The 14313-nt window shown below is 37.7% G+C and overlaps 1 protein-coding gene across 1 annotated transcript in view; it reads right to left on the bottom strand.

Moving 5' to 3' along the window:
• Positions 1 to 1736: 1736 nt before the first annotated feature.
• pcbp1.S (poly(rC) binding protein 1 S homeolog) overlaps positions 1737 to 14313 on the bottom strand; it is a 40200-nt gene continuing 27623 nt past the window's right edge. Inside the window, 3 exon segments of the mRNA NM_001092743.1 lie at positions 1737 to 3506; positions 6442 to 6611; positions 7589 to 7641. Coding sequence (NP_001086212.1) covers positions 6608 to 6611; positions 7589 to 7641 — 57 coding nt within the window. The 3' untranslated portion in view covers positions 1737 to 3506; positions 6442 to 6607.

Genomic DNA, 14313 nt, shown 5'->3' with positions numbered 1-14313 from the left:
AAGTTTTATAAATGCCTTCTACAAACTGATAGAGGCACGGGACTTGCCAGTAGTGTGCAGGGCTTGGGAGGATCAAGGACTGACTGTACATGATCAAATATGTCCCTTTTTTATTTGCAATGAATGGGAGTTATGAATGGTTAGGGGTCAGAGTGTGGCCTTGATGAAGGGCTGATCACAAAAAGATCCATTTCCTGATGAGGAGGAACAACAGTAATGGGGTATTTAAGCAGTAAGGGACTGATTTTCTAATTTAGAGGTCACATCTGCACTACTAGGTTTAGGGTAGGGCAGAGATTAAATTAGAGTGGCCCCTTAAAGGATATAAAAAGTAGAAAAAGCAAAGAGTACACATTCTATTGTATAACAGTTTATAAATATAATATATTCAGTATATATGTCAGGGCTGTGTGCCTTGCAGCTAGGGTTGCCACCTTTTGTGGTAAAAAATAACAGCCTTCCTATATATTTATCTTTTTTTTCCATATTAATAACATTGGGATCAACCATCATTTTTACCGGCCAGACGGCAACCCTACTTGCAGCCCTCCTGCTGTCCTGTGCATCTCAAGTACTAATGGATTGACAATGTAGGACAGAACTCCTCAGTGTTACTTATAACTTGGGAATGGGTGTCAGACGACAGAGTCAGAAATAGAATTGAATTTAATCATGGGAATTTCCTGGACAGTTAAAATGGAAACTTTCTCCTGCATCCCAGAATTGAAGGCAAAGGTTTGCGGATGGTTAAGTGGTGAAACAGTGCCCTCTGTTGGATACTTATTAAGCTTCTTACAAAATACAATGGAAATTTTGACAACCATTTTAATTTCTTGCAAATGACTGCTGTAAATGACAATGTGTACAGTCAGTCAGTGGGTGTTTATGCTTCTGGGCCTGCCTGGGTTCTCTCACACTTGAAACCTTGCCTTCTCGTATACAAGTACAGGGAGTAACTGATGTCTGTGTTTCTTGCAGCAACATGGGGCAGAACCAAGGATATTTGAGAATAATACTTGCATAATATGTGCTTTTATTTACAGTAGTGCTATGAAGAGTGTTCAAGCGATTGTCACAAATTTTTTAATAACTGCGCTGTGAACTAATGTCTATCCATGAGCCCCCTGCAGTATATAAAGTTGAATATCTATGTATCGGCATCTATGCTATGTAGAGTTTTTATTATTTTATTTATTATACTCGCTGATTTAGTATAACTTCATGAATTTAATTAATTCCTATTAGAGAGAATCAGGAATCATAGGGCCAAATTCAAACTATGCCTCTAAAAATCCTATACTAATTAGTTCTTTCCAATAAACTATGATATGTGTGCCCCAATTAATGAAATAACAAATGTGAAGTCTTTTAGGATCAAAAGGAGTTCTTTTAGTTGTAATATTTTGCCATCTTCTGGAAACCACTGTCCCCATGGAAGATCAGTTTGAATGGGGAGGCCAGTGAGGTAGGTTTTACCACGGAATTAAACTATTTTTGTTTCCTGGCTCCACACCTGCCTGCATCCATCAACTTTTGAAACTGGGAAGAAAAAGTCTGCAGGTGGCATGCCCCCCTTGCTTCACCCTGTTCTGACACACATGCTAGACACACATACGAATGATTATGAGTTCCTACACAAAGTTATTATTGTGGAATTCTATATACACACAGTTGTGATCACTACACACAAGTGCACACACACCCCCACACTAGAAATAAATAGGCAGAGGCAAATGTGAGCACAAATAGTATAATATATATATATCATCAGACTTTGAATAAATAGTTCATCAACTGAATTCACATGATTAATCTCACACTAGCAAGAAGACATTACTGTACATTTCATCCTTTAATAAACTAAGATCAATTCCACAAGAAAAACACCAGAAGCCCATGCTTCTCCAGCAATTAAACATAACACACTAAATTAAGAAATATGCAGGGATCAGAGGGAAGTAACCTCCTATATATACAGGGGGAGAATGACCAGGATAGAAGGTGCTGTATGATATATGTGGTTTATTGAAGGATATGTGGTTTATTGAAGGATAGGAGTACCTATACTTATGAGTTAAGTGTTTTATGTACACGAGGGGGGTATATGGGAGTAAATATTGTGGATAGAAGCTTGGAAAGACCTTCAGGGTGATATTCTCTGAGCTGGTGGGGAGGATATTTACAGCTGGAAAATTTGACAGAGTAGTAACTGTTTGTATAGTCCCCGGGGGGTGTCATGTATAAAGAAAAAAGAACTGATAGAAATAAATTCTGTATCCAACAGCTTTTATAGGAAATTATTACTGGTGAATATGTGGCAGAACCCTAAAATATACACTGCTTAGTATGTGACTGCCACCTGCTTTTTTTTTAGTGTAGAGATGAGTAAAAACATTGCATTTCTTAGTGCGCAATGTACATTTAAGAAGCAATCATGCTATATTAGCCAGGCTCCTGTATGTGCTCAAAAGAAGCATATTGCTCACATTTATTCTACAATGAACATGCTAGGCCTGTATAAATGTAACCACAGCCTGAATTACATGCAGAGCCCATGATCTGTGTACATGCAAATCTCATACACAAAATGCAATTCGGGCATAAGGGTATTGAATGAGAAAAATCCTGCTGCCTCTTAATCTGTCCATACTGGCATCGCTTATGCACACAGCAACACTGAAATGGAGCTGGGAGACTACATTCATTATTTCATTGTGCCCTGCAAATGTGTGTCTTTATGCTGTATTTAGCAGTGTCACCCATGCCCACTGTAACATCAGTAGGAGGATAAACCACTGACATCTTTGTGTCAGTGCCTGAGCTAAATGCAGGTATAAAATATTTAAAGCATTTATATATTTCATTAGTATAAGTCCAACATAGGGTCATGTGTGAGTCTCTAATAAGAGGTTTCGATAAAAGCATTCAATTAATGTATAAGCTTCTGGTGCACTAAAATGTGTAAAATATAAAACAAATAATGAGTTTAGTAAATAAATGGTAACAATATATATATATATATATATATATATATATATATATTGGATCATTTAAGAGCACTCACGGGTGTTGTGAAAAATACTTTTTTATTGGAGTGTTACAATCTACCCCACATCTATTGATGTGGGGTAGATTGTAACACTCCAATAAAAAAGTATTTTTCACAACACCCGTGAGTGCTCTTAAATGATCCAATATGCAAACCCTTGAAGTAGCACCCGGGGCTTGATGTTTTGAGGGTGAGTGCCGGTTCTACTATACCATTATATATATATATATATATATATATATATATATATATATATATATATATAATGTTTCAGTAAGCAGCTTTGGTGTGTAACCTGCATTTATAACACAAGTGAAGGTCATTTTGACGGGGAGATGAAGTAGAGTAAAGCATTAAATCTGATGCTTGTACAGTCGTCAGTGGTCAGAAAGGGTCAGAGAAAGAGGACTCAAGGCCAAGTTACAGCGCGCCCATCCCAGTAATCTCCGATGTCAGCCTAAAACAAAAAGGGGGTGGAAAAGATAAGAAACAAAGAAGTGGAGAGAAGTAAATAAGGTAATAATCAGAGAAATAAAACATGACAAAGACTTTGGGCAATAGATTAAATGAGTAAAAACCATCATTAAACATATTTTGTATTAATTGTATAATATTCTTATGGCACACTAGCAGGCATTAATTTCACTAAAACAACACATAACTGCGAAGTAAGCTCTACACAGCAGGGACCTCGTTCCCACTATGGGGGTAAATTTACTAACCTGTGAAAATTCACCAGCGACGGCTTCGCACCCATCGCAACTCTTCGCCAGACGTGTTGTTCGCTCAGACAACACTAATTTACTAAAAAGCTATGTTTCATCATGGGCGTCGAACGATGGCAAATTTTCTGCCTAGGTCTTGCGCTCAGGCTAATTTGCATACAATGGTAAATTTAAAGTTGAATGGACCTTTATGTTCAATGCTGCATCTAATACATTACATTTACATTAATAACTACACCTGCCAAGGGAAGCCTAATAAAGTAAATTGAGTTGTTATAATGCCCTACACAAAGCCCAGTGTAAAATAATGTTTCCATATGTTATAAAATGTATGGGGGAAACCGGTTACACAAAAAAACATTTTAAACACTTTTGCAGCCTATCACCCTGAAAAAAGGAAAAGACGCCAGCGTTTTTTGGACTTAGAAGTTTTTCCACTGGAAATATGTGATATAAGTAATTGAAGATTGAGGAAGTTCTATGCACTCCATTGCACTTTGCCTGGTCTGAGCTGGAGAAGGCAAGTGTGGTGAAAGAGGTAACTTCAGTAAAATCTGTCTTTTAGTGAATTTGCGGAGTAAGGTCATAGCACTTAAGCTCTTTGTCCTGATATGAACTCTGTGTATATTTATTAGGTGATTTGTCTTCCCGTATATATTTTTACAGGGCCGGATTTGACGGGCAGGTGCCCCTCCACCCGCGAGCTGGGCATCCCCAGTGCTCCCGATAAAGAGGCCGGAGCGGCATGCTGCCCCAATACTTTGCCGCCCTAGGCCCGGGACTTGCCACAAATCAGGGCCTATCCTTTTATATATATATTGTACTTTTATGCACTGTACAGCGTTGTGGCTCCTTACCAGCTCTTTACAAATAAAGTTATACATACATACAAAAGGTCTTGAAACTTATTTAGAGAGACATTGAAGGTATTTTTTAAAGAAAAACTATACTTGCAAAATTAACACTTAAGCAACAGATAGTTTACATCACATTAAGTGGCTTATTAAGAATCTTAGAATCTTAAATTGCAATTTTCTATTTAGGATTACCCAATGGCACATACTACTAAAAAAGTATATTGTTATGAAAATGGTTTATTTAAATGAAGCAGGGTCTGACTGCAGCTTTAAGCAGTCAATTTATGGCTACTTTTCTAGTGAGTGAACCACAGGAGTAGTTCCCTTGTGCAGGGAGTTGTTAATCTGTAACAGAATGTTGGCTCTTATTTGGGCCATATACACACACATCAAAGACAATTTTTTATTTTTCCAATGTGAAACTATCTGCTGTCACTTGTTCCCTTTAGGTGGATGTGCCAGCAGCAGCAGTTGTGTTCCACCATAATTTGAAATAACCAAATGTCTCTAAAGACAGATGGAGCTGACTTGTGGCGGTCACAAAGAGATTAGAATTAACTAGGTCAGCAAAAATATCAGCAAATCTTACTTAAACGGGTTGTTCACCTTCCAAACACTTTTTCAGTTGAGTTGTTTTCAGATTGTTCGCCATAAACAAAGACTTTTTTCAATTTCCTTCCATCTTTTATTTTTTACAGTTTACCAAAATTTAAGTTTAAAATGTAATGTTCGTGTCTCTGGGGTTTCAGTCTGGCAGCTCAGTGATCCACTCTGAACTATTACAATTTGCTACATTTAGTTGATACATTTCTCAGCAGTATCTGTAGCAACTATTGTATCAATTATAACAGCTGCCTTTTATGAAACTTAGGAATTCTGCTCAGCAGGGAAAAAGATAAAAATATATCAATTTAAAATGTATCAATTTAGAACAGTTAAAGAGCCGGCTCCCAGAGCTGCTTTAAAAGGTGAAAAATTAAACCTTACACTTCGGTATTAGAAAAACACTCACAAATAGAAAATAGAAAGTATTTGGGAAAAGTTCCAACTTAGTCCATACAAAGTTGGCAGCTTATTGGCCTGTGTATGGTGCCAACCAACAGCCCTGTCTAGCGGAAAACCAATAAGATATAATTTGGGCAGAATTGACTTTGCCATTTGATTAGGGGCCACAACTGCATGTTGATATGGTCCTGATGGATTACTTTTTTTTTAAAGGAATTGTTCATTGTAAAAATAAAAACTAGGTAACAATAGCCAGAACACTACTTCCTGCTTTGCAGCTCTTTTGGTTTCCACTGATTGGTTACCAGGCAGTAACTTGAGGGGGGGGGGGGCACATGGGTCATAACTGTTTGGTTTTGGATCTGAGCTGCATGCTGAGGATCACTTGAAAATTCACTGAACAGTTATGTCACATGTGGCCCCTTTAAAGTCACTAACTCAGAGTTAGAGAGCTGAAAAGCAGGAAGTAGTGTTCTGTTATGTTTTGTTAGACATCCAGACAATGGAGACTGTTTTATGTTAAAGGAGGGAACTGCACTGCTAATTCTTGAAACAATATAGCAAGATAGCTGTGTTAAGAAACAGTCAAGGCATTGTGGGAATTAGTGAGACAAGTACTGGCATCTGCTACATTTAGAACCAGCAGTGCAGAAAGGGACAAATATTTCTTTCAAATATATTTAGAAACACTGAGATTTTTTAACTGGTGCATTTTGGAAAGTAGCTTAGAATAGCATGTTCTTTCATTAGATAAGAAACAAATTGTACACTATTGTATATATTAAGACTTGGTATGTTTGGTCACCTGGCGTTGATGAGGTACTGTGCAAGGCTGATATTAGCTGGGCTCCCAGTGATGGTGATCTGACGCTCTGCTGACCCTTCCATGGCGCTGGCAATTTTGATTTGTGCTCCAGACATCTGTCGTATTTCATTGATTTTGGTCCCTTGGCGTCCGATTATGCAGCCTATTAGCTGGAAAAACAGAGCGGCTGAAACATGTCCAGGGTGAAATAGTTCAGGGTTAAAGGGGCTAAAATGGAAGCAGCACATGCTGTACCCTGCTGTCATGTTCATGAAATATATTACTGCCACACTAATCCAGTTTAATAACTAACTGCTTCTAACATTAAAAAATAGACTGGAAGGACAAATGGTTTGGAAAGTCACATGTACTTGGCTGAACAGTTACACTATATCACAACATGTAACTTTAACTGAACAACATCAACTGAGCTGAGGGCAAACCGACACTAATCTTTGCATCAAGATACATAAATTACAGCTTGTTCTCCAATAGAGTTAATTTTTTCACCTAAATAAAAATGGTGGTTGGCCATAATGGTGCTTACTTGGCCTATTACCACTTGTTAAAGGGGTTGTTTACCTTTGAGATAACTTTTAGTATGATGTAGAGAGTGATATTCTGAGACAATTTGCAATTTGTTTTCATTTTTTATTATCGAAGGTTTTAGCGTTATTCAGCTTTTAATTCAACAGCTCTTCAATTTGCAATCTGGTAACTAGGGTCCAATTTACCCTAGCAACCATGCACTGATTCAATAATAGACTGAAATATGAATAGGACAGTGTCTGAATAGAAGGATCAGTAATAAAAAGTAGCAATAACAATACAGTTGTAGCCTTACAGAGTATTTGCTTTTTAAAAGGGGTCAGTGACGCCCATTTAAAAGCTGCAAACAGTCAGAAGAAAAAGGCAAATAACTTTAAATAATAAAAAATGAAAACCAATTGAAAAGTTGCTTAGAATTGGCCATTCTAGAACACAGTAAACGTTACCTTGAAGGTGAACCACCCCTTTAATGAGTGGGCCAGACCCAGGTCCTGTTTACATAAAATAAATATATATGTGTTTATGTAAAAAGCTGAAGAGAGTATGATAAAACTGAATGTAAAAGTTTAGAAAGACATGGAAGAAGATGAATACTCACATCATTGGGTATGGTGAGTTCATGAGTACTTGCCTGGGGACTGGCATCCATACCTAACACATGAAGCAAAAAGAGTTAGATAAGAGCTTGCAAAGTCTACCCACCTAAGCTTAGAATAACCTGATGACTCTCACCTGGAATTTAGGTAGGATTACACTTGTCTGCTGTCTCTGAGCTCTGTTCCCATGTCTAGTATGAATTTAAAAGTTCCCAAATATCACTCACACCTGTACACACAAATACCAACCAAGCCATCCTTACTGGGCACAAATATCCTTACAGTTTTGTCCTCAGAGTTTACTGATTCTTCTCATTAAAGTGAGGTGCCATGTAATATGGAATCACAGCTCTGATCACATAAGCAAAACACCATGCTCTAATGAAAGCTTAACCTAATCTAAAGCTGCATGAGATAAGAAAAGTATACCAGGCTACAGGACATCATCAAGCTGAGTATTCTACCCATCCACTAGGTGTTTGGGGTGACAGTATTTGGGGTGAACTTGGCAATTGCAAGCCTTTGTCATGAGTGGAGCTAAATAACAGTGAGGTTACATATGACAGTAATAGGAATCATTAAGACACCAAAGGAATATGAAATGCTTCTAGTTCTGCTTCTAGTTCTGCTTCTAAGCGACACTGAATATATTGTATATAAATGTAAGAACTAGATCTATCCAGAATAAACAACAAAAATGCATCAGAATCTGCTAAAGGATACATTAAAGGTAAAAACAACTTCAGTTATATATAAAATAGCACAAACCCCTAAATAGAAATTACCAGTGGAAGGTTAATGGCTTGCACCATAATAGTCTTGTCCTTGGCAACCTTAGTTGTACTAATTTCCCACCTAACTGTATCACTCCAATTTAATTCTACCCTCCACAATGTTAAAAAGATGCATTTGGTGTAACACAGTCCCATGATCTAATGCAACACTGACACATGACACACTAGACGGGAGGAAGATGTTTTATTAAGAAATGTGCATTTTTGGTGGTGCCCTTGCAGTGAAGCTATGAACTGCCCTCAGATCTAAAGTTTTATAACAGGGCTTGATATCTTATGTGGTGCAGCATCATCAGTGGTGTGTCCAATATATGTCTCTCTTCAGCACTGGACATCTGTTTTCAGCATATTCACAATGTAATAAAAGTCAAGAACATGAGTGCCCAAAATGTAGATTTCAATCTACCAGCAGATTTTGAGGTGGTGGTGAGTAAATCAATACAACCTGGTACTGTTCTCATACAGCTCCATTAAGGTGGCCATAGATGCAAAGATCCGCTCGTTTGGCGATGTTGCCAAACGAGCGGATCTTTCCCCGATATGCCATTAACAGGCATGGCTATATCGGGGGTAATCTGATCGTTCGGCCGTATGGCCGAACGATCAGATTACGATGTGCCATGAGCTCCGGCGGGATCGGTCGGGTCAAAATCAAACCTGACCGATCGACCAAACGACCGATCTCCGCCGGGCGAAAGATGTCGGCACACGCCACACACGATCCGAAAATCGTACGCTTCCTCGATTCGTACGATCCGATCTGTGTGTCTATGGCCACCTTTAGACCTATCTTTTGGGTATCTGCCAATTAGGTTTTTAAAACAAAGGTTTGTCAAAGGAGTGAAGTTATATTTCCTATCATAAAGTAAAATCTGAGGTGGTAAACTTCAATGTGATAGCTTCACTAAAGCAAGAGCCCACATTTTAATAATAACCAAGAGTCCTCTCTCTCCTACCATGAGTATTAACTATTTCATAGATATTATATAATATTATGAACACTAAAAGCTGCAGATTTATATATACTCAGGGCCTGCTGTATTTAAAGGAATGCAGCAGTTTTTGATGCTGGGGTGAGGAAGATGGTATCATTATCAGTATGTATATACAGTATAATGTTTCTGCCTAACTTACAACAATGTTTTGTATCCAAAATCTCATATAATACAGTATTTGTTTGCTTTTCCCTAGAAGGATGCCTCTATATGAATAATTTATGAGAATAATAAAGTGTAGGGTGGTGAGGGCCAGATATTACACCACTGCATAAAGCTCAACAGTAAGGGGCAGATTTATCAAGGGTCGAATAGTAAATTCGAACTCGAATTTTCAAGTGTCAAAATTCACACATTCAAAATTTTAATACCCCTATTTGAATGTAAATTTGAATGTGAGATTTATCATATCTCAACCATGGAAACAGTCCTAATTTGAAAATGTGCCACCTTAAAAGAAAACTATACCCCTCAAACAATGTAGGTCTCTATAGAAAGATATTGAATAAAACAGCTCATATGTAAAACCCTGCTTCATGTAAATAAACTATTTCATAATAATATACTTTTCTAGTAGTATGTGCCACTGGGTAATCCTAAATGAAAAATTGCCATTTTAAAAAATAAGGGCAGCCCCCCTGGGATCATATGATTCACTGTGCACACAAACAAACCAAACAAACTATACTTCTTAGGTAACATGAGCCAATTAACAGACAGAGTTCTGTCTTTTGCTTCACTTCTTCCTGTTACAGTTAGAGTTGTAGTATTTCTGGTCAGGTGATCTCTGAGGCAGCACACAGACCATCATGAAATGGGGGTTCAAGGCAAGAGATGTAAAAGGGCAAAATGTATTTAAATATATATTCCAGTTTGGTAAGATTGTTTAATATGCCAAACTGATCTGTTGTTTAAGTGTTCATTTTGGGGGTATCGTTTTCCTTTAAAGTTTATCAAACTGGTAATTTTTGGGTACTTCGACCATCGAATAGGCCAAAATTCAATTCGAATTGGAAAAACTTTGACTTCGAAAATCGAAGTACTGTCTCTTTAAAAAAAACTTTGACTTCGACACTTCGACACCTTAAACCTGCTGAGTTGCTGTTTAGCTTATGGGGGACCTCCTATAAACTTTCTGAGTGTTTGGCTAAGTTTTGAGTAGTCAAAGTATTTTTTTGTAAAATTGTTTGAATCGATTTTTACTTTGATCGTAAACGTCCATTTTCGATCGAAAAAATACTTCGGCTATCGAAGTATCAAATTCGATGTTTTTTTAACTTCGAAATTTGACCCTTAGTAAATGTGCCCCCAAGTGTATTCCACTTTTAAGCTACACAATTGTGCTACATTTCATTAATATATTAAATTCTCATATTCCTCATATGTTCCTCTCATTCATATTAAACATGGTGTTCTTCCATTATTGCAACCATATCTGACAGGATTTTTATGCATTAAAGACACATTAACATCCAGCCCATTATCTTGTAAATCAAATATTATGTTTGGGTGCTAAACACAGGGATCACCGTTCAGAACCTAGGGGCAAATTTACTTAGGGTCGAATATTGAGGGTTAATTAACCCTCGATATTTGACTGTCGAAGTTAAATCCTTCGACTTCGAATATCGAAGGATTTACTACAATTCGTTCGATCGAACAATTTTTCTTCGACCCAAAAAAGATTGCAAAGCCTATGGGGACCTTCCCCATAGGCTAACATTGACTTCGGTAGGTTTTAGGTGGCGAACTAGGGGGTTCGAAGTTTTTTTTAAAGAGACAGTACTTTGACTATCGAATGGTCGAATAGTCTAATGATTTTTAGTTTGAATCGTTCGATTCGAAGTCGTAGTCGAAGGTCGAAGAAGCCCATTTAATGGTCGAAGTAGCCAAAAAAAACATTCAAAGTTTTTTTTATTCTATTCCTTCACTCAAGCTAAGTAAATGGGCCCCCTAGTGCGCTGCATGAAGCTTCAGTTCTATATGAAGTATTTTTACCTGCTGATTGGCTCATCAAGTTTTGAGCTTCTTCAGAAGAATGTAAGGGCAGCTTTTCTCCTAAGGAGCAAAAAAGAAATACATTTAACTTTCTTGCCCTTGAGGAGGTCAGCATTTCTTACATCTTCTAAAAAGGCTCAGAATCTGATGACAATATATTCTATCTATTAGCTCCATTATTGTGAATTAATAAATATCTGACTGTGAGAGACCCATCAGGCAGGTTTCTAGGACAGGAAAGTTAGAGAAAGACAGCATTAAAAATGAGTGCACTATTCAACATGGAGTTATGATTCTAGTAGCTAATTCTAGTGTTTGATACAAAAATGTAGTTCATAAAAACAATGAATGAGAAGAGAAAGAGAATTGAAAATGCCTGAGACGTGAGAAGAGAAGGAAGACTCTATAACGGGAAAATTGGGTACGTACCAGGGAAAGCAGGGGTGGTCTGTCCGAGGGGAGTAAAGGGGGTTTGCTGCATGGCCAACTGGTGAAGCTTGGTCAACTGCTGAGGGGTAGGAGGGACATTAGAACTAAGAAGGTTATTGTTAGAAAGTTCAAGAAGTCACAGGCACAAGAAAACAGAATCAAATAATAAAACACAACAAGCCACCAGGGAGCCATGGCACTCAAGGTGTGCTTCTACTGAGAGAGTACTTGGCTTAAAGAAGACAAAAAAAAAGAAAAAAAAAAGAGTCCCTGCATATCCCAAAAGCAAAGCGTCTTTTACACACTGTTTTACCAGCAAATGACCTTAGACTTATGGAATTCAGCAAACTAAAAGTACACTAACATTAATGTGAACTGGTCTGGAAAAAAGCATTCCTACTGCAACTGGCTTAAGAACAGTATTTTAGATTGGGACTGGGGGTTTTCTGGATAACAGATCTTTCTGTAATTTAGATCTTCATACCTTAAGTTTAATAGAAAATCATATAAACCCAATAGGCTAGTTCTGCTTCCATTAATGATTGATTGTATCTTAGTTTGGATCAAGTACAAGGTGCTGTTAGGCACACCCAAGTGATTGTATATACTTACCTGAAACCCCGGGCCAGTGCTCCTATCAACAAAAAACTGTACCGGCCCGGGGTTATTCCAGCGAGCACCACGGAGCATATACAAGTATATACAATCACTTGGGCGTGCCTAACATTTGGCACCTCCATGTGGTGAACGATTTTCCTTCTCCTTTAAAAGGTTGGATTATTTTGATAAAATGGAGCATGAAAGATATTCCGTAATTCAGAGCTTTCTGGATAACGGGTTTCCGTATAGATTATCCCATACCTGTATAGTAAATAGTTCCAGTAAGCTTTTGAAACAATATTGGTTTCTTCTTCTAGATGTCTTGATCTGATGAACAAGACTTTGCACATTTGATATGGTATGCCTGAACTCTTCTTTTTCATAGTGGTCCATTAAAAGTTAGCATACTGTTCATTTATATGTATTTTCTTGGACACAGTAAGGTGACTTAGTGTATGGATTTGAAGCACTTGGGTCCTTAGGTCTACCTGAGTACTATGAATGAAGTATGTATTTCCCCCCCATGTGTGTCACGTTCCTCTAGAAACTCCAACTTCCTCACATGCTTTAAAAACAGCATACACGCAGATTAACTGGATCCCATGAAAATTACCATAGTGCAGGGGTGCTGTGTGAATGTGATTTGGAACTTAAGACTGTAAGCTCCACTGGAACAGGGGCTGTTGTGAATGAATACTCTCTGTTAAGTGATATTTAGCTAATGGACACTATATAAATAGTGGACAATAACAACAGTGCAGTACTCCAGTTTGCTGTAGCAAAAACACCAACAGTATGCCATCATGTTCAGCCCTTTATAAAAAGGGCAACACAAACACATTAATTGTTTCCATTTTAAGATGAAGATTAAAGAACATTGAACCCTTGTTTAACCATTTTGTAAGTGCACATTGTATATATGTCAAGCTCAACTGCTCCTTTTTCTAGCAGAAAGATATTTTTGAAAATTTGGCTAAAAAAACAAGTGCTAGTCAAACTACAGTGTGTGACTGCCCTTCTGTGGACATCTGTTATTGAATTACCACAGGACAATATAATCAACAGGTGAGCCAGCATAAGATAGTCAGTGAAGTTATGATGACCAGATTCACTAAGATGTGGGAAAAGGACAATTTATTTTTACAATTCTGAATTCAACACATGCAACCCTTTTTTGAAAGCACATATTTGCCAATCCTTCATATAATGGCAACGTCATTTCAGTCTGCTTAGGAAACTCTTGAGGAAGGCAAAAATAGTCACCTTTAACTTAAAGGGATACTGTCATGGGAAAAAAATATTTTTTCAAAATTAATCAGTTAATATTGATGCTCCAGCAGAATTCTGCCCTGAAATCCATTTCTCAAAAGAGCAAACAGATTTTTTTATATTCAATTTTGAAATCTGACATCGGGCTAGACATTTTGTCAATTTCCCAGCTGCCCCAAGTCATGTGACTTGTGCTCTGATACACTTCAATCACTCTTTACTGCTGTACTGCAAGTTGGAGTGATATCACCCCCTCCCTTTTTCCCCCCAGCAGGCAAACAAAAGAACAATGGGAAGGTAACCAGATAGCAGCTTCCTAACACAAGATAACAGCTGCCTGGTAGATCTAAGAACAACACTCAATAGTAAAAACCCATGTCCCACTGAGACACATTCAGTTACATTGAGAAGGGAAAAACAGCAGCCTGCCAGAAAGCATTTCTCTCCTAAAGTTCAGGCACAAGTCACATGACTGGGGGCAGCTGGGAAATTGACAAAATGTCTAGCCCCATGTCAGATTTCAAAATTGAATATAAAAAAATCTGTTTGCTCTTTTGAGAAATGGATTTCAGTGCAGAATTCTGCTGGAGCATCACTATTAACTGATTAATTTTGAATTTTTTTTTTCCCCATGACAGTATC

Source organism: Xenopus laevis, chromosome 9_10S, assembly GCF_017654675.1.
Source record: "Xenopus laevis strain J_2021 chromosome 9_10S, Xenopus_laevis_v10.1, whole genome shotgun sequence".
In the NCBI taxonomy this organism is placed as follows: Eukaryota; Metazoa; Chordata; class Amphibia; order Anura; family Pipidae; genus Xenopus; species Xenopus laevis.
This window is presented reverse-complemented; position numbering and strand designations above follow the sequence as displayed.